The sequence below is a fragment of the Leptonychotes weddellii genome, chromosome 11 (assembly GCF_054177405.1).
Source record: "Leptonychotes weddellii isolate Sample4059 chromosome 11, ASM5417740v2, whole genome shotgun sequence".
NCBI classification, from domain to species: Eukaryota; Metazoa; Chordata; class Mammalia; order Carnivora; family Phocidae; genus Leptonychotes; species Leptonychotes weddellii.
In genome coordinates, this window is record NC_138379.1 from 2403625 (window position 1) to 2429468 (window position 25844).

Below are 25844 nucleotides of genomic sequence, written 5' to 3' on the forward strand. Positions count from 1 at the left end.
ACTGGCTCGGAGGTCTGGAGGGGGCTGCTGCAGCCGAGGCGAGCTCTCCGTCCCCGCGAGGAGACGCCGTTCTGGCTTTGATGGGTCTTGAGTGGAATTGTATCCCCTCGGATAATCCACTCGCTGCATAAGCACTCTTACGAGCATGCTGATAGTCTTGCTTTTCTAAACGTATTGTTCCCTGGTTGAAACACATTTTCCTTCTTTCTCACTCCAGAAAAGAATTTTTTTCTTTTAAGGAAAAAAAAAAAAACTTGGTTGCAACTGCCTGGTCGTATGAACAGGTATCTCTCTATGGGGGAAAAGCAATTTGCGAAATGTGTGTTCAGAGCCCTAGACACGTCCAGAACTGGTGACCCGGCAGGTCCACTCCCGGGAATAGAAACCGAGGAACGATCCGCGAGAAGGAAGGTAGCACGTGTGTGAAGATGTTTGCAGCAGCGTTACTTGGGAAAGTCGAAGCCGGACCCCGCCTCCACCGCTCTGAGGAACGTGTCCCCGTCTGGAGCAAGACCACATGTCCTGTCACCCATTCCCAAAGGTGTCCCGAATCCTGTGACACAGGACGGCCGGCCAGGTTGGGAAGTGCACATGACACCCAAAATGGTCTCCTCGTTGGGAAGGTTGGCTGTGGGGGCTAGGCTGAGTGTTTGCGGAGAGCCGCTTTCGCCCCCCAGAAGGAAAACTGCATGACGGCTTCCAGTATGAACGGCGTCGCAGTAACTCCGAACAGCTCGAGTTTTATTCAAGGGAGTACTCTCCTGACCCAGTTAGGAAATAGGACGTGGCTGGGTTTTTTTGAACCGAGCATTCATGAGTCCAGCCAGAGCTGTGGAGGCACCTCCAGTGATTGGGACGATGGTGGTGGAAGATTCTGTCTGTGCGGAGACACGAGTGAGGGCCGGCAGTGGGCGCTGCTGGCTCGGGGCTGCGGTCCCTTCCCGGGAGGGCTCAGGGGTCCTTGGAGGAAGCCGCAGGGAGGATGAAGGTGGACCAGCCATTCATCCAAGATGGTGGAGCTTGTAGGCCCGGGTACAGCGCCAGGGAAATCTGTGAACTCCGCAGGCGCACGCCGGGCAGCCGGAGAGGTTCTGCTGAGAAGCCTGGACTCACGGGCCCTGTGAGGATTTGTGGAGGCTGTTTGTCTGCCCCGGCTTCTGGAACAAACCCCACAGGCGGGGCTCACGCAGCTGACACGCACCATCTCCTGGTCCTGGAGGCTGGAAGCACACGGGGTGGAGGCCCAGGGCGCCCACGCTGAACGCAGCCGCCTGTGTGGATGCGATGCTGACCCTCTGAGTCATGCCAGGACATCAGGGAGAGATCACCAGGCTGGCCAGCCCCTCGGAGCCCGCACAGCAGAGGGGGTCGTGCTGGCTGGCGGGAAGCTTCCAGAACTGTGCCTGCCGCTCCACCCACCCCTGTGGCTTTTGCATAATTGCTCAGTCAGAGGCAGACAGAGTGACTGTGTGACTCAGTGCGTGGTGACTGTGCCCCGTCGACACTGGGGCTCTCCCCGCGTCTCACCATCCCAGACACAGATAAACAAGGCTCCGCACCCAGATCTGGTCCCGGGGTTTCAGGTGTGAGTCACCGACCCTCCCCCTGGGGGCCTCTCTCATGCCCGCACGCCCAGGCCAAGGACTCCTCTGAAGATGTCCCCTGGGTGGGGAGGGGGGGGAGAAGTGCCCTCCTGCTGTGCATTCGGAAAGCATCCCCTTGTGGCACCTGCTTTCTCTCAAACATGAACTGGGCTGGTTGCTAATTAGCCGGGGGCCTTTGTCCCGTCATCTTGTCCAGTGCCCTGGTCCTGGCTGGGGGGCTGCATCCCAGGCCAGGGTCTGAGGCGGAGGCTCGGGCGAGGGTTGCAGGGAGGGACCTGGGCCATCTGGTGCGCCTCTGGGCAGCGGGAGCCCTGCTTGCTGTCCCCGTGAGTCTCGCGGTGGCCCTCCTGCAGTTTTCAGACAGGACTGCCTTCTTCCCTGAGCATGAAATGAGCCCTTAGCTGCCCAGAGGAGCCAGCGTCTGTAAAGCAGAGGCCGTGTGCCTCGGAATCTTGGACTCTGCTCACCAGGGTGTGCAGAGGTGCCCAAGGGCTCACGCTCGCTCCAGAGCTGGCGCTTGCTGGCGCCAGGCTGCAGACCCTCCCCTCCTGCCTGCTTCTCTCCAGCTGAAGGGGCCCCTGAAAGGGCCAAGTGCAGAGGGCACCACCAGAGCCTCACTTACAGGCTCAGAGAGGTCATGCAGCTGTTCAGGGTTGCACAGCCAGACCTCGGCACGGACTAAACCAGGACTGGCGGGTTGCAGGGCCCTCGCGGTAACCACGTGGCCTCGGGGCTCCATGGCTCGCATTTTGGCCACCTCAGGCTCCCCCACGGTGTGTCTGAAAGGCCTCGTGGACGGCCCTGGCTGCCCCCACGCAGGACAGCGCTATTTCCCCCACAGTGCCTTTGTCTTCCCAGCTTGTGTTTGGCCCCAAGTCAAGTGAAGGCAAGAAGGAACGAGAGAGAGTGTCAAGTCTTCCTGACAGAAGCTGCTGCCGGAGATGGGCCAGCACCACGCAGGCCATCCAGGGTGACCTGCACATTCCTGCCGCCACGCTTGTCCATCCGTGGCCTCCGTGCGGGCGGGCTGCAGAGCAGAGCGCAGAGAGGCGGGCGGAGTCCCAGCCCGGCCTGCAGGGGCCCCAGCATCATGGGGGAGACACGCAGATCGTGCTTACATGCCGCAGGGATGGTGCCAGGCCAGGAAGAGCACAGGGGACACACGAGGGCCACTCCTGAGGGCAGACGGCCATCACCTCTGGGGCCAAAGCATGGTTTGGGCCGGTGCAGGCTCGGGGATGGCTGTCTGGGCTGTGACAGCAGCAGAGACCTGACCCGACTCGGCTGGGTCGGGCTGAAGCGTGGAAGGGCGTGTAAGAAGCTACCCCGTGTGTGGGCTGGACACCACGGAGGAGGAGGGCAATGGCTCGGACCCTCCCAGGCCACACAGACCCTGACTCTGCGGGAGCTGGTGCAGACACCCAGGGCAGGGCTCGGGGTGTGGGGTCAGCTGCCGGGGTGACGGCACAAGGGCAGGCGCCGTGGCTTCAGGGCCAGCCCACCTCTGGCTGGTGCATGACCTCAGGCAAGGTCCTGATCCGCTCTGGGCCCCAGGGTGCTCCAGTGCCTAGCGAGGGCGGGAGTCGGCACCCGCTGTGCTGTGGACCGGAGACAGACGACATTACCTGCTACGTCACTTGCTGCTGCGGTCATTCCACGTTTATTCCTAGACCCCATGGCTTTTCTGCACCCCCAAGCAAGAGCAGAGCGAGCCAGGGTGTTTGGGAGGTCCCAGGGAAGCTCGCTCAAGTCCCTTGGCCTGCGGTGGGCAGACCTGAGTGTCAGAAGTGCCCCGGTTCCTGGGGGCCGAGTGCAACCCCAGTGAGAGCCCGTGGCCCTGTCCTCAGCCCGTCCAGGAGGCCCTGCGTCTGTAGGCTCCAGCCTCCCCGTGTGGCCCCCCAGCCTTAGCTCCGTCCCCTCTGCCTGGACCAACCCCGCCCTAATGGCTGAGGTTCCAGGAGCTCTGGTGGGCTGCTCTCCTGTGCTCTCTTATCTGTAGGAAGCATAGAGGGAGAGACTGACCTCCTCACTCTGCACTTCTTGAACCAGTGACGTTAATGCCCCTGAAATCCTGCCGGTCAGCCCTGGGGACCCTCTGCTCCTCTCAGACAAGGATGTTCCTCATTGCCGACAAGGTCTTTGGATTTGTCACCAGGGGAAACATTAGAGGGCTTTCCACTTGGCTCCCTACTTGACATATGGGGAGACTGAGGCCGAGGGAGGCAGGGACTCACAGCTGAGCAGAGGTAGGATGGGGACCCACAGACACCCGAGTCAGCTTGTTCACTCAGCATCCCCTACCCTCGGCCATGCCGTGTGCTGGGCTCCCGGGGGAGCATCCACCCTCCTCCGCCCACGGGCCGGGGCACCTCTGGCTGGCTGGGATCCTGAGGTGATGTGACAGTGAGACCAGCAGTGCCCTGGAGTGGCGGGCCTGGGGGAGCAAGCTCCAGGACCTCTCCGAGTCTCAGCCTCCGTGCCTGTAAGACGGGCGTGAATGCGCCACCTCACTGGGCCGTAGAGAGAAGGACACTTGGAACGGGCCCTGCGGTGACTGGGCGCTCAGCCACGGGAAGCCACGGTGATGCCGCTGGGGTTCACGTCCAAGGAACAGCCACGCTGCCTCTGTCCTCGGAGCCCTCGCTCTGTTCATCCCGGATTGCTCGTGCCGTCACCCATGTCGGGAAGCCGCCGGGGCTCTGTGCCCCCTCCGCCCTGTGTCCGTGGCTACTCACCTGCTGGCTAGCCCATGGTGGGTCTGCCGTCCCCTCCTCCCTGCTCCCCTGCCCTTTGGGGTTGGGTTCTTCCTGGACTTGGGGTTTTCCTGATGGTGGTGCCTAATAGGGACTATGCTGCCAGCTCAGCCCTGGAAGGAATTCGTCTGAAGGTTAAATCGGTCACCAAGGCTTAATTAGTTCCTAAAATACGAACCTGCAGCAGGATCTGCTCACGAGGCAATGAACCAGGTGGGGACTGACCCGCCGCTCACTCAGCATCGTTACCGGCGCTTCCCTTTCCAGGGCATCCGGGCACCTGCGTAAGTGCCGACCAGTAACATCTTGATCTAAAAGGTGGGGACCTGCCTTTGCACCTGCCCGTACCTCCAGCCAGCTGGAGGTGCTCAGAATTCACAAGAGTCAGATTCTGGGGTGTTGAAGTAAACTGTCTCAGGGTCTGCGAGGCCTCTCAGGCGGGCTGTAAGGACACTGTGGTGCCAGAAACTGTTGTTTGCCCCAGGCCTCTCTGCGGACATGGTCGGTGGCCAAGACCCCCAGGCCTCCTCACCCTGGGCCTCTCTCTGCTTTGACACACGCACTTTCTCCCCTCTGAGCACAGCTTCTACCTCCAGACACGGAGATCAGGCACTCACGGCTAGGTACTGTGTGTGTGTGTGCCGGTGTGTGATTGGGGGGAGCACTGCTTTGCTTAATATATGTTTACGAGCCCATGACTTCTGCCTTCCAATAACGGCAGGACGGCTCGCGTCACATGTACCGTCCTGCTGATGACAGTGGCAAACTGGACAAGATAGCAACTATGGTTTGTAGGCTTTGGCGGGAAACCAAAGGCAGACAGAATTTGGGACCCTTGACAAAAGGGGAGTTACCGGATGAGATACGTATTAATGAGGGATCCCCCTGACAGAAAGTGAGTTGAGTTGAGAGTTCAGTGGTTATGGGTCTGGGTCAGGGCTGCCTGAGTGGCTGGAAATAGAGGGTAGAAATCCTAGAAAGGGAAGAGCCCAAGATCTGCACATAAACTCTCCCTCAAATCCTGGACTGACTTCTGAACTAGCATGTGCAGGATTAGAGTCCAAGGGTCCTAGTGGAACACAGCAGCTTAAATCTCAGACAGCTGAGGGGAGACTTCCGTCATTCCCCCATGAGAGAGACGAGTGTTGAGTTGAGCCCTGCCTCTGCAGTCCAGTCCTTCGTGTCCAGAGCAGTCGGGTGTGACGGACGCAGGGGCCCTGCAGACAGCATCTGCCTCAGTGGCTCATGGGGAAGCCAGCAAGCGCAGTGGACCCATCAGGTCCCTGGGCTCCCCCGCGGCTCGAACCCACTGGGTCCTCCGTGGAAAGTACTTTCCTCTGCACCTGGGACTCCGCACATGTTCACGTCTGTGGACACTGGGCTCCGTCAGCTCTAACTCCCTTCAGGGTGGGTGCTCAGGCCCGGAGAGGCGAGGTGATGTGCCTGAGGTCACAGGCAGAAGGGGGCAGACACAGGACACGGTCCTGACTCCCCAAACCCATGCTTTGCTGCACCTGGTGGCGCTCCAGGAGGCAGGTGTGGTCCCCACCTCTCCCCCTTAAGAACTAAGAGCCAGACTTCCCGTGGGCCCCATGTGGGCGAGTCGGCCCTCTGTGAATGTGCGGCCTGCTGCCCCCAAGGGCTTGCCTCCAGCCTCCGGAACTCGGGGCACCTTACTCCACGGTGGGAAACCGAGCGGAGCTCCTACCTGAGTCCTGGGGAGTCCCTCCTTCACCCTGCTGGGCCCTCCTGTAGGGGAGGGAAGTTGGCAGGCAGCCCACATCTGTGGGGCCCTCTCAGACACCTCGTGAGCCCAGCGTGCCGGGGCCTAGCCTCCCCACATTACAGACGGGGAAACTGAGTCTCACCTTGAGTCAGAGGCTGACCCAGGACTCAGCTCAGACTCCATCATTTGGTAACACGTCAGGAAGAAGGAGCCAGTTAGTTAGTTCCTGCAGAAAGGGGGTGGCCCAGCCCAGGACACGGGTGACAGTGGCATTTCTGATTGGTGCTGATGGGGAGTGACATATTCCCTGAAAGACTTTGAGATTTGCACCAGAGCCTCCGGACGTCCTGCCCTTCCGTGGTGGAGGCGGGGGGGATTCTAGGGTCATTCTTGGGGATCAGGGCTGGGTCTGAGTGACGGGGGCAGGGCAGCAACTGTGCCAGGGTCTTCAGAGGTGGAGTTGGGGTACCAGGTTGCTGCACTGTGCTCGCACACCCATCCATCTGGTCAGCCAGCAGCCTCCCCGAGCTGCCCCGGGGACTCAGAGGTGTGCCCGGGCCTCTCCCAGGAAGCCCTGCAGAGGAGGAAGGTGGTCCCATGGTGTAACAGGTGCTGGCTCAGTCCCGAGAGCTCGCCTGCTGAGCATGGGCACAGTGTGGGATGGGTGCAGGGGAACATGGGTGCAGGGGCGCAGGGGACGAGCATGGGCGCAGGGGACGCTGCGCTGCATCCGGGAACAGGTGGTGGCTGAGGGTGAGTCTGTTGAACAGATAGGGCTGAGTGGGTGCAGGTGGCTTGCCTCAGGGCTCTGAGCCTCAGTTTCCCCTGTAAGAGGCTCAGAAGGGCCACCTAGGAGGCTCATGCTGTCCTTGTCCCCACACCTCCTGATCAGAGCAGTTTGCTGGACACATGACATCTGTAGGACTCGGTGGTGAAGGCCGAGCTGCATAGAGGGAAGCGTAGGAGGGTGATCCTTCCACAGTGCTCCTTGGGGACCCCTCCCTCTGTGGTCAGTCCCCAGTTCAACACCCCCAAGCCCTTCTCCCTGCCCCTGTGACCTTAGCCCGAGTCACTGTGTCAGAAAAATGGTGAGTAGCACCTGCTGGGTGCCTGAGCCCGGCCACCGGGGGGCGCGGAGCCTGACCCATCCTCGGGAAGAGACCTGGACCCTGCGGGGCTTTGGGGAACCCCACGTCGGGTGCCCTTCACCCGGATTATCCACAGGGCTCAATGGATCCTCCAGGAGCTCAGCTTCCCTCAGTGGCCCCGGCTGCCGGGAATGTTGCAAATGCTGCAGACACCTACATCTTTGTTCAAAGATAACCCCGCATTATTGCCGAGATGCCTTTTTATATCTTGTGTTATTTATAAAAGAATGATTCATTTAACCATTATTGTGAGATGGAGAAAGGTTGCAGTTATCTAAAGCTACGCGGGAAGGAAGCAGGGTCTGCTGTTTGGGGTGAGGTGGGGGTGGGCGGGAAGATCGGGGTCCAGCCCACACCTGCCCAGACCTGCTGCCTCCCTGCTCCGGGCTTGGCCGCACACTCTCGCTCTCAGCATTCAGTTTTAGCTTCTATAAGATAAAATGCTGGGTGTAGCTGGTGGGCCACTGAGACCCTCTGGAGTTTTGTTTTTTTCCTCTCAGTGCCCCATGGGCCCCCTTTCTGAGGAGAGGTTAGAGACACCTCCGTGAGTTTGTATTAAGGAGAAATAGACTCAGTTCCTCCCTCTGTTTACCCAGGGCTGTCTCCATGCCAGCCTGCTCTCCCTTCTCCCCACCCCCACAAATAAGAGGTGAGGCCAGGCCACTTGAAAAGAGAAGGGAAACAGGCACCATCTGGAATTTCAGGGTCTTGGAGAATTCGCGCCCGAGCCCCAGCCTCGTCAGCTCTATCGGCCGGGGTCTCGGCAGCAAGCAAGGGACCCATCCGACTTGTTGATGCACGAAAGGAAGGTCCCAGCACACCAAGGAGGCCGGCCTGGTGTCCGGCTGCCCCCGGCTGCTCTGGGGAGCTGTCACCTCCCCGACAGGATGCTCGTCCACACCCACCGGCTCCGTCCTCCTGAATCAGAGCTCTGTGCCATGCATGTGGTTGCCTCCAGCCCCGGCAGCAGGGAAGGCTGACGGAATGAGCCAGGGCTCCCCACAACCCACCAGGCAGGCAGGACTCCAGGTGGGGACGGGCAGACATGGCAAGGATGTTGAGGACACCAGCCTGACCGAAGTCCAGTGCACCTGTCCTTGGGGTGCAGGCAAATACGGTCCTGGAGCTCTGCGGGGCAGGCCTCCTCCGGGGCCCAGGGGCCTCCGAGGGGTGGGGGCGGCGGGTGGTAGGACAGGACAGAGAAGTGAGATGGCTTCAGGCCCTAGGTGGCTTCGGCACAACTGAGGAGGCCAGCCTGGTGAACCTGGAAAAGTGCCTCGGGATGCTCAGAACAAAATAGGAGCTGGGAGTCACCACCTCTCTCTTTGTTGGTTCATTCATGCATCTGTTCATTCACATCCGGAGCTGTAGGGAGCTCCTCCGGTTTGCAGGGTGACAGGGGAGCTGGGCATCGAACCTGCATTCGGGGAGCTTGAAGACCCTGAGGAGGGGTCTCTCCATGGCTGGATCAGGGCACCTTACAGACACACGGCAGGGTTGGGGTGGGGAGAAGGCCTTGCTCTCCGCTGGCAGATTTTTGAAATTAAATGCATTCATTTAGTGACCACCGACAATCATGAAGTCCAGGCACTGTCACAAATATTGCGTGGCCTGATCCTCATGACCGTCCTGGGAGGGGGCACCATTCACACCCCATTTGACGGGTGAGAGGTGACTTTCCTGGGGTCGCAGAGCTGGGAAGTGGTTGGGCTGGGGCTCGTCCCCGGAAGGTCAGCACCATCCCCCCCAGCCCTTGCGCTTCAAATGTGAGCTCAGCTGATCACAGCCAGTGCCGGGAGTGAGAAGGGTTATTCCCACCTACAGATGAGGAAACTGAGGCCAGGGGCGCCTAGCCAGCCCACGGCCACTGAGGAGGTAAGATGCAGAGCTAGCCCCTACCTCAGACGGCTGGGGTCCCATGTCTGGCGTCAGACCATGGCCGGGGGGGCAGGCTGATGGTGGGCACCGGACGGGCACTGTTGCCAAGACCCACCGGTGCACAGACTCTTCATGAGGCATATTTATCACACCTGGTGCGTCCTCCCAGCCAGGACTTCAGAGCGCCTTATAATGTTCTGATGTGCGAAGAGCCTTTTTTTATATGAGAAATGAAATTATTTTCAGCCTGTTGTCAGGCAGTTGTCAAAAGACATGGTAAATAAAGGGCTTCGAGCGGGAGGGTTTGGGAGGGCGGATCAGAACTCGAGGCAGGTTTGTGGGGTGCTGAGGCTGAAGCCGGGCAGGGCTCATGCGGATTGGGGACTGGGGGCTGGACGGGGCTGGCTTTGGGGGGGTTAATTATTTATTGTTTATTTACGTATTTATTATTTTGTTTTTCTTACCAAGGGGCTAGTACCAGAGTTGGGCTGGGTGGGACAGGCTGGTGGCCAAAGGGCCCGGCTAGGAGGTTGACAGCTGGGGGTTCATTTTGGGGTGATTCTCTTCCACCCGGAAGGGGTATGGAAGGGCCTCCACCTGATTTTCTCATGCTTTTTCATCCATCCGTGGACATCGAACATGCCCCACTCAAAGACACTCAGACTTGCCATCTGGGATGGGTGGGCGACCAGGTGGACGGAGTCACCACATAGCATCCCGACTCCCTCTGCCCGCCACCTGCCTCACCCCAGCCGTCTTGGGGAGTCTGGGCTGTGACACCTGCAAGCCTATGGCCGTGGGACAGGGGAGCCTGACCCCCGTCTGTGGACATCGCTCAGCTCATCCAGGGAGCCCGGCTGGAGTCGGGGAGCCTAATGGGACCTCCGCAAGAAGGTTCCAGCTCTCTGAGACCCATCCCGGGATCTCTGGAAGCCTCGGGGAGAAATGGGTGTTCAAATTTCGTCCTCCACCTTTGTCTCCGTGTTTATCGTGGTCCAGCCCCTGCTCGGGTGTCCTGCAGCAGCTTGTCTGGGAGGTGGAGGCAGTGTGAGCGGACTCCCGGACGCTCTGCAGCAGACCTCCCTCCGCCCCTGCTGCCCCAGCTTTCCGGAGAGGCCGGGGTCAGCGCTGGGTGCTGCGGCCTCGTGGTTTGAGCGTGAAGGGCGGGATGTCTGTCTGTCTGTCTTTCCTGAGGGCAGGCTGACATGGACAAGCCTGTGTCTGGCAGCAGGAATGCTCTGTGCTTGTGACGTGGGGGCCCTGCAGCCCTGGGTCACGGTGGGAGGGTCCAGACCCAAAGCACCAGCACCCGACGCAATCCCTGCAGGACGCCTCCCGTCCCAGCCTCCCAGGCAGGCGGGCTTCAGCTGTGCATGCACACAAAAGACGGGTCGAGCACATCGATGCTGGTGTTGCAGGTGGTCCAGCCCGTCGATCTCCAGTAACGGTTTGCACAGAAAAGCATGGCCCGGAGCGCAGAGTGGAAAATGCCCCCGAGGAGACACCTGGCTGTGTGTCTGTCGGGGCAAAATCTGTGCTTTTAGTGCCACGCCTTTCCCTTCCAGCTGGTATGTGCCAGGCACAAGCCTGTTACTGTGTGAAGGGACAGGAGACTCGTACATGTGGGCCCAGCACTGGCATTCACCTCCGTGGTGGGGAGGCCGCAGCCTGTGTCTGAGAGCGAGAACCTTCGTACTCAGGTAGTGAGCCCCCTGTCGCTGGAGGTATTCAAGGAGAGCATGCCTGCCAGTGGGGAGGAGGCCTCAGGGGCCAGGTGGGTGGGGTCAGGAGGTGGGATTTCCGTGGGGCAGAGCCCAGGGTACACGGCAGTCCTGCACATGAGTCCAACAGAGCGACCATTCCTAGTTTCTGTGAATGTTTTACTCAGATGCCCAGCAGCCCATTAAAGGAATAGGAGGTGTGCAGAAAGGAATCCTGTGGCTGAGGGGTGTTTCCTGCAGTTCCTCAAATCCTCAAGTCTGGTCTTCTTCCCCTAACCGGCCCCCCGTGCAGCCCGAGAGGGAGACTGGGGATCTTTTCTGTCCTGTTACCTGCTGCATCCGTCCGTGGCTCGCACAGAGCCTGCGACTCGCCAGTCCAGGTGGGGTGGGGGGTAGACATGGCGTGGAGAGCCTGGCGGCCCCTCTGCCTCCAGCCGGCCGCCTGTGTCCTGATCATAGGCCTCTGGGCCTTGTCTTGGCAAGGCTCCTTTCTCGGCGCCAGCCCCACGGCCCCACCGATTCCTGACTCTGCTCCGGCTTGCGGGCAAGTGCACCGGGAGGAGTGGTTGCACCATATGCAAGCAACGGGGAGGCTCTGCTGGGGCTTCCCCGTCTGGGCCACGCGTAAGTGCTGTCTGGGGATCTCCTGCTCCCCAGCACAGGGAAAGGGCTCCGTCTTGTTCCCTGCCTTCTCAAAGAAGAAAAGAGGCGGGGTCTTCACAGTCGTGCCGCGAGAAGCCGCTCCTTCCCCACGCCCTTCGTCCAAGGTCAACAGCAGGGGCACAGAGGAGGTCTCCAGAGGCAGCAGTGGCCTTTGGCGAAGTGCCACCCCCACCAACCCTGGTGCACACCCCTCCTCTCCGCGGCTGGCACTAAGGATTGGCGAGGGAACTTGGCTCAGGATGAGGCTCCGTGCTTCTGGGAGGCTATCGACCAGAGACAGATGGAGGAGGGTTGAGCAGCGCCGAGCCTCCCACTCTCCCAGAGGGTTCCCTGCGCTTTGGCGAGCTCTCAGGGCTCACGCGGCAGGGCCCAGCCTCTGCAGAGGGCCTCCCTCGCTGTGCCGTCCCTGTGGCCTCCCGTCCCGGCCAGGGAGGGCGCCTGGCCTGTGGCCAGCCCAGCCCCATGTATCAGGGCACCGCCACCTGGCAGACCCCAGCACCTCTGCCTTGGGGGGGGACACGGCACTGGTCTCCCCAAGTGGAAGCAGCTGTGTCCTTGATGACACCCTACACCTGAGGGAGATGCGTCCGGAAACTGTTCAGCCTTCTGCCCCCCACGGACGTGCATCATGAGAGCAAGTTGGTGGGGTCTCTGGTGATAAAATGTGCCAGCAGCAGATGCGTTTCTTAGGGCACGTCTCAGAAACGGCTTGCCCTCCATCGTGTGGATTTACCACCAGGCGTGGTGGGGCAAGGGGGTCACCTAGGGCTGAGTTTGGGTGAGCTGAGTGATTTGGGGTGCTGTGGGTGTTCGTTGGGAGATGATGCTTAAATGAGCAGCTGCTTTAGGACCTGGGCCCTGGCTGTCCTTTCCCGAGGCATGGACAGGCCGCTGGGCCAGGCGTCCAACCCCTCGGGCCGTCCTTCCAAGGCAGATGCCTGCCATTCCTAACGCTGCCATTTTTGTCGACCCAAAGTATGTCGACCACATGGAATTCCACTGACACGTTCCCATTGCTTTTTCCTCATCCTGTCTCATCTCTCTCTCTCTCTTTTTAATTTCGGAAGCAGTTCTCTTGGCAACAGAGAAAACGCACACTTAATTACAGCCGAGCAGGAGGTGCATCGGGCGACGGAACCGGCTCCCTGGGATGCTCCATTTCATTTTCGGGAAGCCCTCTGTCCTTGTCTAGAAACAGCCCCGTGCACCTGCTGCAGAGCCCGCGAGCCCGTGTCCCCTTCTCCGGGCGCTCCTCAGATAGGACTTTCCTGGAGTCTCCCAGACTTCTCTCGGGGTGGAAATGCTCAGGACGCGTGCAAAGGGGCTCTGAAGACACTCGTTCTGATCCGCCGCCTGGAATCAGGGCGAACCAGGGCTCGGGGGCAGTTTGTGCTCTCTCTCTTTAAAAAAAGAAAGGGAAGAGAAGGGGGGGAGGAAATCCTGTTTCCTCCAGGGTAATTACCACGATGGGGTGAGCCGGAGAAGGAATAGGTACTTGTGTCTGGTTCCTTGCAGCGGAAATCTGGGTCACGCTCAGCAATTCCAGAATGCCGGCGAGGGCTGCCCAGTTCATGTGGGTCTGGTTTGGTGAGGCTTATCTGGAACTGGGGGTTTCGTCTTGACTCGCTCACCGCATCTGCTAGCGGACAAACAAACGGCGTTAGAAAAAACTTGGCTTTTTCTTTAAAAATAACATTCGGAAAGCACGGGGCGTTCTATTTCGCGCCCGGCGCATCCGAGCAGAGGCAGCCAGAGCAGAGCCTGAGTTGGCTCGGACGGCTGGGGCTCCGGTTCGCGGATGCCTCCGGGGTTCCCCGGCCGCGGGCTCGAGGACGCCTGACTCGTGCTCGCCCTCCTCCCGGATGCACTGATCACAAAAGCAGAGTAGCACTGCTCACATGACAGGTGGTGGCAGAAGCAGCAGGGCTTGAGATCAGCCCCAGTCTACGCACGGTTGGTTCCCAGCTGACAGACAGAACATGGGGTGGGCTTTGTCACCAGCACGCTGGGTCTGGCATGCCCAGCCATGCTCGGAAGCACGCAGTGCCCAGACGCCCGCCGCCGCCGCCGCTCCCCGGGTCCGAGCCGCTCCAGCGCCGAGGGGCCGGGCAGCCCCCCTCTCCTTCCTCCCATCCGAGAAGGTTATATAATGAGCGGACTGCTGCCAAAGTCAGAGGGAAAATGAAGTCTTTGTTAAATGCCTTCACCAAGAAGGAAGGTAAGGAAGAGCTGTCGGGAGCGTGGTGCATGGGAATTAGCAGTTTCTGACTGATGTTCTGGGGGAGCGGGGGACTCTGGTCCCTCCCAAAATTGCTGGTTGTCCCTTCTCATCATGGAAGGGAATAATGACTTCGGGTGCGCCCTCGGGCTTTGTTGTAGTTGGTCTGGGATTCTAACCCACTCGAAGGTGCGGTTTTATTTCACGGTCCTCTCAAGTCCCCAGCCCCTTGCACATTGCATTCCGGAATGCGCCTCCATGGTGACCGTGCCGGAGGGCACGTTGGGAACTAAGTCCTAGGGAGAATAAAGGAAGTTTTGCCTCAGTCTGCCTGCTTCCCGGAGGCTGCGGAGCACCTGCTCGGGAGCGAGGAAGGTCGGAACACGTTGCTGGCCGTGCCGGCTCAGGGTGGACGCTCTGCGAGCCACTCCTTGGCTCTCGTTGGCCGTCCCCTGGTGGCATTTTCCTGGAGTGGATGCAGATGCGGTGTGGCAGACTCTGAGAGTGCATAGGGTTTTTGTCATACCTTGTGTGATTTCTATTGTGGAAAAAAGATATGTATAAATAAATACATGGAAGACAGCTAAGAAAATATCCACCCACTTAGAGTTTGCAGATTGCCTGAAAGAAGGAAACAGTTGGGTGGAATATTAATCATTTTCAGACAGGAAAAGAGTTATTTTTACCCTTTTCACCAAAAAAAAAAAAAAAAATCAACATTTCCATGGATGGCTCTAGTTACTTTGTCAGACAGAGAACTCTCGCTTTATGAAATCGGGTTTGTGGAGACATGACTTTGGAGGAATTAGGAAGGTGCTTGCCAGCCCAAGCCATAAAATAAGCACGAAAAAAATTTCCAATTACCTTACACGGGGAATTAATTTAATGCGAGTCCTGGTAATTAAGCGAGCTAATTGTCATTTGAATGCTCGCCCTAACGTTACCTCTGCGATCCCGGTTCGGTACCCCACCTGATCCTCAGGGCAGGGGCAGGGCTCCCCCATCCCTTGATCTTCCCAGGGCAACAGTCCTGAATTCCCACCAGTGCCTAAGCCCCCTGCTCAGAAAGCCGGCTCCAGCCCGCGTCTTGGGAATTTATATAAAGAACAGCCTTTGTCCACGCTCATTTTCTTGCGTTATTAACCCAGATTCATCTTCTGGTACTTCACTTTTTGGAACCCGTGCACAGCAGGGAACATTCGGTGTCCGTTCTGTTCTTTCATAGACCTTTCTCCCCTCATGAGTCTGTCTTAGGCATCGGCAGGACTCCCCACCCCCAATTTCTGTTAAGGGCATTAGTCCTTTACAGTTCTATCGGTCAGAAAAAGAGACCCAGCTGCCTCGTCAGGAGTTCATGTCACTAAATGCACGCGTGTCCTTGTCTGGGAGCGTCCCTGTGGAGCTGGGGTGTCCCCTCCCCACGGGTAGCGTGAGCCCTGGCCTCTCCTCAGATGCGGGGGGTGGGGGCGGGGAGGATGGTCCAGGAGGCCCAGGGCCCCATCACCCTTCCTGCTTAATGTGTCTGCTGGAGGGGTTGGCTTTCTCGCTGTGATTCGGTCCTCCAGCCGACTGTCTCTGTGCACGAAAGGTTTCCACCCTCTAGGACTGCGCGGCCATTCGCCCTCTGTGAGGTCTCTCATTACCCCCACCCCATCATCAGGCAGGTGTCAGGTCACCCCAAAGCACCCACCCACAGGTGCATTTTTCAAACCGTAAAGGATTTAGTGCTCAGTCCTTGCAGGGGTCATTCTGGCCTCCGTCTGCCCAGAGGGAGTGACCGATGCGGTTCTCCCTCACCACCAGCAACATGCAAACTCAGGGATGTTCCCCAAAGTGAGGTTTTTCTAGCAGGTGCGGCTAGGCCTTGCTGATTCCCCGGTGGGCTGAGCCCCTTGAGAGGGCAGCCTCTTGCCAGGGCTCCACGGAGGACACCGCCGGCCTTTCCCGTCGCCCGCCTCTCTCCCAGCCGGGCTGGCCCTGGTGAGTTCGTGTCCTTTGAGGAATTCAGAGCAGGATGCCAGCCGCAGCTGAAGAGCCCTGGCTGCATCCAGGGAGGCTTCCCAGAGGGAGCAGGTCAGGATGGGCCCGGGCTGCCTTGGGTCAAAAAATAGGACCTCCGACATGTCCATTACAGAATCTCACCAACGGCTCGGAACGTGGATTCCCAGCGCGTGTCCTGAGCCCCATGCCATTTCTGCATGGCTTCTCCGGGTTGGCTCCATCTCTGCCTTCCTGGGACTGCCCTGCATCCTGGCGAGGCGGTGAGGGGGTGCGCTGGGTCACAGCTGCCTCAGTGGAGCTCCCCCAGCGCTCTCTTTGCCAGTGCTACCTCCCCGTTGGCCCGCCTGTGCCCCCGGGATCTCTGCCCGCACTACTCTGTCCCTGGTGCGCTCTGCTGCCCAGCGTGGTCACGGGCCAGTGCCAGGGGTTGATGGGGGGCCCAGGCTCTGGGAAGGGTGCACCTGTCCTTTTGCTTCACTGCAGCCTCTGACTTTGGGCACGGGGATGGTGGACTGTCCAGGGCTCTGTCCTGGACTACCCGTGATGTTCTTCTCCGAGACACTAGGACTCCCACTCCAGCCCAGCTCACCCAGGAGGGTGCGTGCTTTCTGCTGCCCTGTAGCGCTGGTCTGGCCTCGGGCAGCACGGACGCGAGAGCTCGCTCTCTCGGCCTCATTCCGGAGCATGCAGATCCCATAGTGAGCGGGAAGCTGCCCGGGGGTCAGGCGCTGGAAGGAAGCCCGCGTCCCTTGCTTCCAGGGGCATCGGCACCTTCTCCGGCGGCCTGGAAGGCTACTGTTCTTGACATGCGTCTTCTGAGAAAGGACACTTTCTATTTCTGGCTCCAGCCCTCGGAGCAGCCCGGAGTGGATGCAGTGTGGATACCTGTCCTCACGGTCCCTGCGGGCAGTGTCCTCATTCTGAGTCCCTGGGCTCGCTGAACTCGGCAGAGTGAGGGCCTCGCCTGTGGTCTAGAACTTAGTAGAAGACAGATGGGGTGTGCTCGTGCCTTCCTGTTGCACGCTGTTGGGCCCCAGTTTGATGGGTGGGGAAAACAGCATGCTTGGTCCTGAAGCAGACCACCGCTGAAGGGTACCCAGAAGGCCATGTGCGTGTCCTGGGGCAGCAGTGACAAAGCCCCAGAGATGGGGTGGCTCACACAGCAGGACGCACTGTCCCCTGGTCCCGGAGGCCGACACCTGAGATGCAGGCGCGGGCAGGGCGGGGTCCCCTGAGGCCTCTCTCGTGTGTGGACGGCCTTGCTCTCCCTGGGTCCTCACGGGGTCATCCCTCCGTGGCGGTCTGTGTCCTGATCCCCTCTTCCTGTAAGGACCCCGGTCACACTGGATCAGAGCCCGGTGACCCCGTGTTACCTTGATCACCTCTGTAAAGGCCCCAGCTCCAGATATGGTCTCAGACACCAAGGGTTAGGGCTCCAACACATGAATTTCAGGGGGACCTGGTCCAGCCCCTACCAGGGGCCAAGTTCAGGTGGTGGCGAGGGGGATCTCTGTGTCCCGACCACATCGTGAGGCCCTCACACGTGTCTCGGCTGCTGAAGGATCAGGCGCTGGTCCGGATGGAAGGCGGACCCCAAGCCCCTTCCATCTCAAGCGTTCGCTTGAGCCTCCATGAAATGGAGACATTCTCAGTGTCCACCTCGTCTCTGCTTCTGTGTCGGGGTGGGCTCTGCACACACGGCAGGCTCTGCACACGCAGGGGCTCTGCACACGCAGGGGGCCCTGCACACGCAGGGGCTCTGCACACGCAGGGGGCCCTGCACACTCAGGGGCTCTGCACGCTCAGGGGCTCTGCACACGCAGGGGCTCTGCACACACAGGGGGCTCTGCACACGCAGGGGCTCTGCACACGCAGGGGGCTCTGCACACGCAGGGGCTCTGCACACGCAGGGGCTCCATGCGCACCCACCATGCCATGCATGCACTCACCCGCCTCTCCTTCTTCTCTCTGACCCAGTGCCCTTCCGAGAGGCCCCGGCGTACTCCAACCGCCGGCGGCGGCCACCCAACACGCTGGCCGCCCCCCGGGTCCTGCTGCGCTCCAACAGTGACAACAACCTGAACACCAGCACCCCCGACTGGGCCGTCTGCTCTGCCACCTCCCACCGCAGTCTCTCACCCCAGCTGCTGCAGCAGACGCCCGGCAAGCCCGACGGGGCCGCCAGGACCCTTGGGAGCTACGCCCCCGGGCCCCGCAGCCGGTCGCCGTCGCTCAACAGGCTGGGCGGTGCCAGTGAGGATGGCAAGAGGCCCCAGCAGTCCTGGCACGTCGGGTAAGGAGTGGCCGGGGTTGGGGGGTGCTGGCGAGGAGCTGGGGGGCTCCTGAGGGAACCGGGTGAGGAAGCCCTCCCTGCACCATGGCTCCTGCTTTCTAGGGTTCGGGGCACACCCAGAGGTTGGCCAGAATGCCTGTTTTACTCCAGCTTGGATATTGGGTCATGTGCACGAGCACGTGCCCGTGATGACCGCCCAGGGCAGGTGTAGGGGGCAGGGCTGAGCTTCCGGGGGTCGGGGGGGACCCTTGGGGCTGGGGCTGGCATCGGGGCCTCATTTTCCTTCCATGTACATTGGATTCTGGGTTCTAAAAGTGAAATGTGAGCAGAGAGGGAGCCAAGGCCACCAGCCTGCCTGTTGCCAAGAGTTTTTCCAAGTGCCGCATTTACTGCAAACGCACCTGATCCAAAATCGGTGCTCAGGCTCTGGGCCCTCCCCGCCTTGCTGTCTCCCCAGCACGCTCTCCATGCAGCCATGCCCCCTTCAGAATTGTTCACGTGAGGATGGGACTTCTCGGGGGTAGGCTCACAGCTGGGCCCCAGGGTGTGGGGCTTGGGGCTGGCCGCAGCCATGAAAGCAGCCCTGGCCCTCGGCCCTGCCAGTCCCACTGTGCTCCGTCTCGGGCCCGGGCCCTGGTCCTCGTGCAACTGCTCGCTGGCCCCTTGCCTCCTGGTTCCTGGTTCCTGCGCCTGCGCCATGGGGTTCTCAAGCATTTGTCCCCGTGAGCTCTGTCCTCAGCCACGGTGGCCTGGGAGGGCCCGCTCACCGGTGTTTCCCTGGCTGCACAGGGCTCTGGTGTGGTATCAGTGCTCCTTAGGTCCAGCATGTCACCGTTCCACCCCGTTCATTCCCGTTCCCTCCCAGGCCTCTGAAGGCAGCTGGGTGCACCAGGCCTGCTGAGTGAGGCTTGGTGATGCCCCGGCATTAATAACATCTGCGATGCTATTTGGGGGCTCTGTCCTGCAGATTCCCCGTCTTCAGAATGGGGTGCAGGCAGGGAGCCTGGATGGGAGGGGGCGTTGGTGCTTCACATGGTCCCAGCAGGAGGCTGGGCAGGTCTCCGGATCGGGAGAACGTGCCCAGGGGAAGCACGTCTCCCGGGCCCTGGGTAGGGGTGTCGGGCCTGAGGCTCTGGATGCCGGCCTGCCCCAAGCCCGCATCCGCGCCTCAGCCCCAGCCACTGCCCACCCGCCTCGTCCTCCAAACAGTGAGATCCACCTTCTGGCTCTGGTCTAGATTCTCCCTCTGAGTCACCCCAAGGGAGAAGTCCCAGGTGCTAAGAACAATTTAAAACTAAATTAAAGTCTTCCCCTGAGGCGGCAAATTCCACTTTGCACCGTTCACTGGAATTACGACTATAATCTTGAGAAGAGCGTGTCTCCTTCCTCCAGCACGAAATCTAAGAAGAAACTGAAGGCGGGGGGGGCCAGGGACCGCAACACAGCAAACAAAACAGTGCTTGTGAAGGGAGGAAAGCCCCCGGGGTGCCTTGCTGGGGCCCCGCCTGGCTGTCCCCCGTGTCCTGTGTGGGTGCATGGGAGGCCACCGCAGCGGCTGTCCTGAGCGCTTGCTACTGGGACCACCAGGCACGTGTTCTGGGCCACTTCACACTTCGAGCCTCATCTGCACAGTGCGGATTGTGAAAAGACCGGCCCCTTGGGTTTGTTTTTAAGACTCAGTGAGTGAGTTTGTGCCCATGGCTTGCACACAGTACGTGCTCGATCCAGGCTGGCTCTTAGATGGAGCGCAGGTCCACATTGAAACCAAAAAAGGCACTTGGCTGGTTCTGTTGCCTTTGTCACCCAGAGCTGTGGGCAGGGGGACTGACCATCCAGGCTTGCCCGGGACCCCAGGATTGCCCCCAACTGCGGGGCTGTTATCTGTCCTGGCCCGGCCGGCACCCTGCCTTGCTGAGCGGTGCCGCTGATAGGAGCCCTGCCTTCTGTGCCTTGTCCAGACTTCCTCCCCCGCCCCCCCCCAACCCCGACAAGCCTGCCTGTCCCGTGTCTATCTCTTCAGGATCCAGCTCCCTTGCTGGAGGTGGGAGCCACTCTGTGACAGAAGCAGTGGGCTGCTGGGATCCTTCCCCCAACACTCCCCTGTCCTAACAGGGACCTGCCGGGTGCACCTGCTTCCCCCTGGGAAGTGAGGGAATGGTGGGCATTTGAGCCGCACGGCAGGCTCTCTGCTTCCTGGCTGGGAGACCACGGTCTGGCCTTTCAAATGACACCTAGGCGTAGAACTGGCCATACAAAACAGCCTAGGTAATGGGGGATGCCAGATACAGGACCCCACAGCATCGCCCCTGGACCTTGTGGGGGCTCAAGGAGGTGGCTGAACCCCTCCACTCAGTCTTTGTCTTCATGACTCAGAGCTTAACCCCTTCCTGGGGCAGGCGGACCCTGGCTGGGCACGACGCATGGGGCCCTTGCAAGGGGGAAACCGGCTGCCACACTCAGGGTGCCCCAGGGTGCCCCGAGAGCCCTTACTGAATCTCGGAGAACCCGGGGTGGGGTTAGGAGGCCCCAGGCAGTGGAGGGAAAGGCCCTGCCCCTGCACGCCCCTCCATCTACGGATTCTGTCTCTGTGGGTAGCTGCCCCAGCTCTGCTCGTCCCCGCCGTGTACCCGCACCGCGCCTGACCGTTCTGTGCCAGGTTTCCTCCTATGAGGAGTGGGGCTGGTAGTTTGGGAGGAGGAGTAAGTTGAATTTGATAACCGTCCACTGCACGTTCTGAGGCTGTGTCTGGCTCACAGGGGGCTCCCCAGAAGCGTTTGCTGCTCTGGGTTGTCAGAAAGACCCTCTGGCCCGTTGGGCAGGCACTGGAGGGGGTCAGGTGTCACTGTCCAGGCAAAGAAAATCACATCGGCCCAGTAGAGGGAGACAGCCTGCTGACGTGAGGAGGATTTGTCCTCTGGCTCCGCACCCCCACCTTGTCCCCCGCGTTCTGCCTCTCTGCCGGTGGGGAATGCTGGGCACTTAGCACCAGAGTCAGGCAGAGCCCATTTGCCTGAACGCCGAGCTGAGGCCCCAGAAACCCCAGCCAGGAATACGGTGGGCGCATCAGTGTGGCCAAACCCTCAGGTGCAGACTGGAAGACTGCGGTGGGGCACCGACTTCTCCCCAGCTGCCCCAGTCCCTGCCTGGCTCCCTCCCTGGCTGGGCTCTGTGCTGTGGGCAGGGTCGGCGTCCTCCACGGAGCTGGCCTTCCACAACCAGCTGACCTGAGTGCCAGGCAGGGAGGTAGAAGGTCCACAGAGATGAGAACCCAGGTACTTGCGGCACCTGTTAATCCAGGTTCAGGTGCCCACGGTGGCGCCCTGTAGGGGCCCACTGGCGTGGCTCGTCCAGGTCCCTAAGAACCGCGGCCCCCTTGCCCAGGACCCCTCCCGTGACCCAGCCGGCTGCCCTGGCCTCATCGGCACGAGGAAACATTCTGGTCACCCTCTTATCAAGGGCTCACCTCTTGGGTGGGTTTAGCTCAGCATGGTGGGGAGGGCTCGTGCTTTTGAGTGTAGGGGAGATTCATGCAGCCCGTGGTTGGCTGGTGGCCTCCCTCTGAGCCTGAGCCTTCTGGCAGAACCTGGCAGGGGCTCGGCAGAGTCTGGTACGCAAGGCACCTTCATTTCCCTGAACCCGGCCACGGGAAGCTGAGGCCATGCAGGTGTTTGGGTTTTCGGGTGGATAAGACGGCACGCGGGCCAGCAGCCCGCAGGGTGGGGGCTTGGCCATCCGAGGAAGGCCCAGGTGTGGGGCCGCCGGGCCAGCTTCGAGCCTGTGCCTATGGCCCCTCTGGTAGAAGGTGACATCAATATTGCCAGTCTGTGCCCCCCTGAGTAGCGCCTGCCCCTCTGTGAGCACCCAGGAAGGAAGGCCAGCCCGAGACAGGGGCCTCAGATCCCAGAGCAGGTTTGCTCACAGAATAGAACCTTTTGAGGGGAGCCACAGGCCAGAAGTCAGAGACCGCGCCCCCTTCCACGGGGTCCTGGAAGGTTCTGGGGTGGTGGGAATCCACCTAGCCATGCACAGCCCTTCCAGGGGATGAGGCTCCCATATTGTCAGGCTTGTGGGGGTGAAGGGGTGCCGTGGTGCCCCTCTGGCTTCAGTCTCTGTCCACCTCTGTGAGCCCTCTCCCTGCTTCCTGGGCCCATGGGGACCAAAGCTTGGCTTCCCCAGAGGAGCAGGGACCTGGTTTCCTCTGTGAGAACTCAGTGCCTGTCCTGACCCAGAAAGGGAGTCGGGGCGGGGGGAGCTCCAGCCAGCAGGGTGGGGGCAGGACGGGGTACGGTCGGCGCGGCAGGCACTGCCTGGCCTGGGGCGCTAACGGCACGTCACTGGGAGGTCAGGAGGGGGGATCCGTGAGGAGTGGGACTCCCTGGGTTTATGTCTGTCACCTGGTGGGGAGGTAGGGCCAGGCCCAGGGTCCCACCCTGAGGGAGCAGGTGCATCTTGGCTGCTGAGGAATCCATGTCCAGGCACCTAGGGAAGGGTCACCCCTTCCCTGCCGCGTTCTCTCCTTCCATGTTTGGGGACATTCAGACTTTGCTCTCTCGGTTGGTTGTGTGAATTCATGAATTACCAACCGCTTCTGTGTTGCGTGCTCCTCATGCAGAGGCGAATGCCGTGTCCCCACCCGAGGGGTGAGGGCAGGAGACATGTAAGCTCGCAGGGGTGATGTAGTTGAGGGCATGGAGCCACAGGTGCCCCTGACAGAGCCCCCCAGGGCTCAGAGCTCCGTGGGGGAGATGGGGGGCTCCATAGAGAAGGGGAGATCCCGAAGTGGGGAAAGCAGTGGGCCAGCTGGGCGTCGGGGTGGGGGGTGAGGGGTCCGGTGTGACTGGGGCAGAGAGTGGGAGGTACGAGGAAGGATGCAAATTCAGAACTGTTCCCCATCACTCGGGGGCCCCTGGCGCATGGGACGTCCTGATGACCATCCATCCCCAGATCCCTTCTCGGGGCCTCATGGGGAGGCTGTGGAGTGTAGGGTGCTGTTGCTGGAACGACAGAGGCAGGGCCGAGCCCAGAGTCCATGCTGGGGCCTCAGGGCGCAGGGCCGTGGGCGCTGAGGATTCCTGCGTCTTCCTGTCTCCAAGGCAGAGGGGGGATGTTACCGACAGTACAGAGAGTGACGTAGGGTCTGCGCTTTTAAAGTCAGCGGATGATAAGGTCTTGGGACCTTTGGGGTTGGACGTGGCGCTGTCTTCATCAGAGCACCAAACTGACAACACTGTCCTTGCACCGGTCCCGAGCAAGCCAGGAACCCCGATTTTAGTAGGTCCCAGGTCTGGCAGGTCCCTGGTCACCCAGGGTAGCTGGGAAATGGCTCAGTTCACTCATCCACGTCACCCCACAGCCAGCCACCAATTTTCTGATATTGAGGCTTCAGTGATTTAGCTCTCGTGCCAAAACAACGTGGTTGGGATTCCATCTGGCTGTTCTTGGACAGATCACAAGGAAATGTTGACAGTTTGGGGTAGGGAACTTCAGACCATCCTCACTGTGCAGGCAGGATAGGGCGGCCCCAGGCTGGCCCTCTGTGCCCCCAGACGGCACTCCCAACCCTGGGCCACCGTGGGGCTCGGGCTCCTGCTGCCCTGGGATGCAGCGCCTAAAACCGGACATTGTGAGGGTAAGACGCCTTCCCTTGCAGGAGAGGTCATGGTCCCCCGGGCTCATCACTGCATGGAGCAGGGAGCCTACAGGGAGCCCTGGGCTGGCGTCAAGGAGCCAGGATGTGAGGTCAGCTCTGTATCTCTGTGTCTAGGTCACTATTTGTGGAACGAACTTCCATTTTCTCATCTGTAAAATGGGGCTTTGTGAGGCTCGGATTAACCTGGAATGAGAAGATGCTTTAGCTTCTGTGGGGGATCGAACATCACTGCTGGTGCCTAGAACCATGGATGCACTGTGGTCTAGAGGGACTAATTCCTTCCTGTTCTTTGACAAAGCCTTTCCAGGCATGGACTGATGGGTTAGGGAACTGACCATCTGCAAAATGGCTCAAGACACAGAGCTCCCCAGATCGGAGCTGTGTTCACTTTGACTTCTCTGCCCAGTGACGCATACTCTGGTACCAGCTGGAAGCCGCTGGCTGACGCAGGCCGCTTGTGAACCCCCTTCTAGGAGAAGCAGGGAGTGGTAATGGTGCTAATGTTCCCTTAACACCTGCAAAGAGTAGTTCCTGTTGGCTCATTCTCCAGTCACTGTGGGTCATCCCCTCTTATAAGATGGGGAACTAGGCTTCAAGAGGTTAACTCACTTGTCTAACATCTGTAGTAAGTGGTCAGCTGGGCATCTGGCAGGGTCCTTGTGAAATTTGTGTGGATGAGTGAATATGATGTTTGGGTAAGTGGGAAGATGGATAGGTGGGTGGACAGACGGATGGATAAGTGGATAGATGGGTGGAGGGATGGATGTGGGTGACTGGGTGGATGGATGGATGAGTGGATTAACGGGTAGATGGGTGCATGGATGATGGATGAATGTATGGATGTGGGTGGATGCATGGATGGATGGATGGATGGATAGATAAGTGGAGGATGGTTAAATGGATGGATGAATGAATGGATGGATAAGAGTGTAAGTGGTTGAGTGGATAAATGGATGGAAGGATAAATGGCTGGATGGATGAGTGGATGGGTAGGTGGGTGGTTGGATAAGAGGGTGGGTGGGTTAGTGAATGGATGGATGGGTGGATGGAGGGGTAGATGGATAGATACCATCAACCCCAACTCAGAGTCGAGCTAAAAATAGAAAATGGACATGCAATCACATATTAGTTTTAGGAAGACATACAAGGTTATTAGCATAGAGACAAGATCATGAGTATATAACCCTGTTCCATGACAATGAGCAAGCACATGCAGTATGTGGTGTGTGCATGTGCATGCGTGCATATTGGGGGGAGGTGCTTCGCCAGGTGCTTTAACTGCTCTTTTATTTTTTTTAAGATTTTATTTATTTATTTAAAAGAGAGAGAGAGTGAGAGAGTGAGCATGAGCAGGGGGAGGGGCAGAGGGAGAAGCAGACTCCCCTGCTGAGCAGGGAGCCCGATGTGTGGCTCGAGCCCAGAACCCCGGGATCATGACCTGACTGGAGGCAGACGCTTAACCAACTGAGCCACTCAGGCGCCCCAACTACTCTCTCTTTTCTTAACCTCATTCCTCTCCTTCCTCTCATCATAACTCTGGGTAGAAGAAGCTGTGCTCTAACGCAACTTTACCAGTTCAAATATCACCAGCACGTCCTTCCTCCTCTCCCTCTCTCCATCCATCCATCCAACTCTTCGTCCATCCATCCATCTACCCCGTCTTCACCCACCCCTGCTTCTCTCCATCCACCAGTCCATCCTTGCACCCACCTACCCATCCATCCTTCCCTTCATGTGCCCAACAGAGAGTGAATGAGCACCTAGCTGTGCCAAGCACCGTTAGGCACTTGGGATAAAGTCATGAACAGCACAGCCTTCGAGGAGCTTGTACTCAAGTCGGGGGTGGGTGGGGGGTGAAAGCCAACGAAGAAAAAGGGTCTATGAATCATACTATACCTTCCCTTCGTTCACAACTCCCCTTCCTCCAGGAGCGCAAAGTGTGGCTCAGATGATGCTCTCTCCCCAAGACCCAGGGCGATGACCTATCACGGTCCCTCAAGCTGCTGGCCGCACAGTGGGACGGGCTGGCCCCCTGGGTCCCACCACGTGTAGGGAGGGCGCCGATGTGCGGAGTCCACAAGCCCTGTCAGGCTGAGGCACTAACTACTGCTGGACATTTTAATCAGGCCCGGGTTAATAAATCCCGCCGCTCCCCGTTTTAACGTTTCAGCCCCAAGGTGGGAATGTCG

General features: G+C 59.7%; 1 protein-coding gene across 1 annotated transcript in view; it reads left to right on the plus strand.

Moving 5' to 3' along the window:
* Positions 1-25844, plus strand: part of SHANK2 (SH3 and multiple ankyrin repeat domains 2) — a 457214-nt gene that overhangs the window by 167764 nt on the left and 263606 nt on the right. Inside the window, exon 13 of the mRNA XM_081798461.1 lies at positions 17690-18005. Within this exon, the coding sequence (XP_081654587.1) occupies positions 17690-18005 (316 nt within the window). The remainder of the gene's footprint in view (positions 1-17689; positions 18006-25844) is intronic.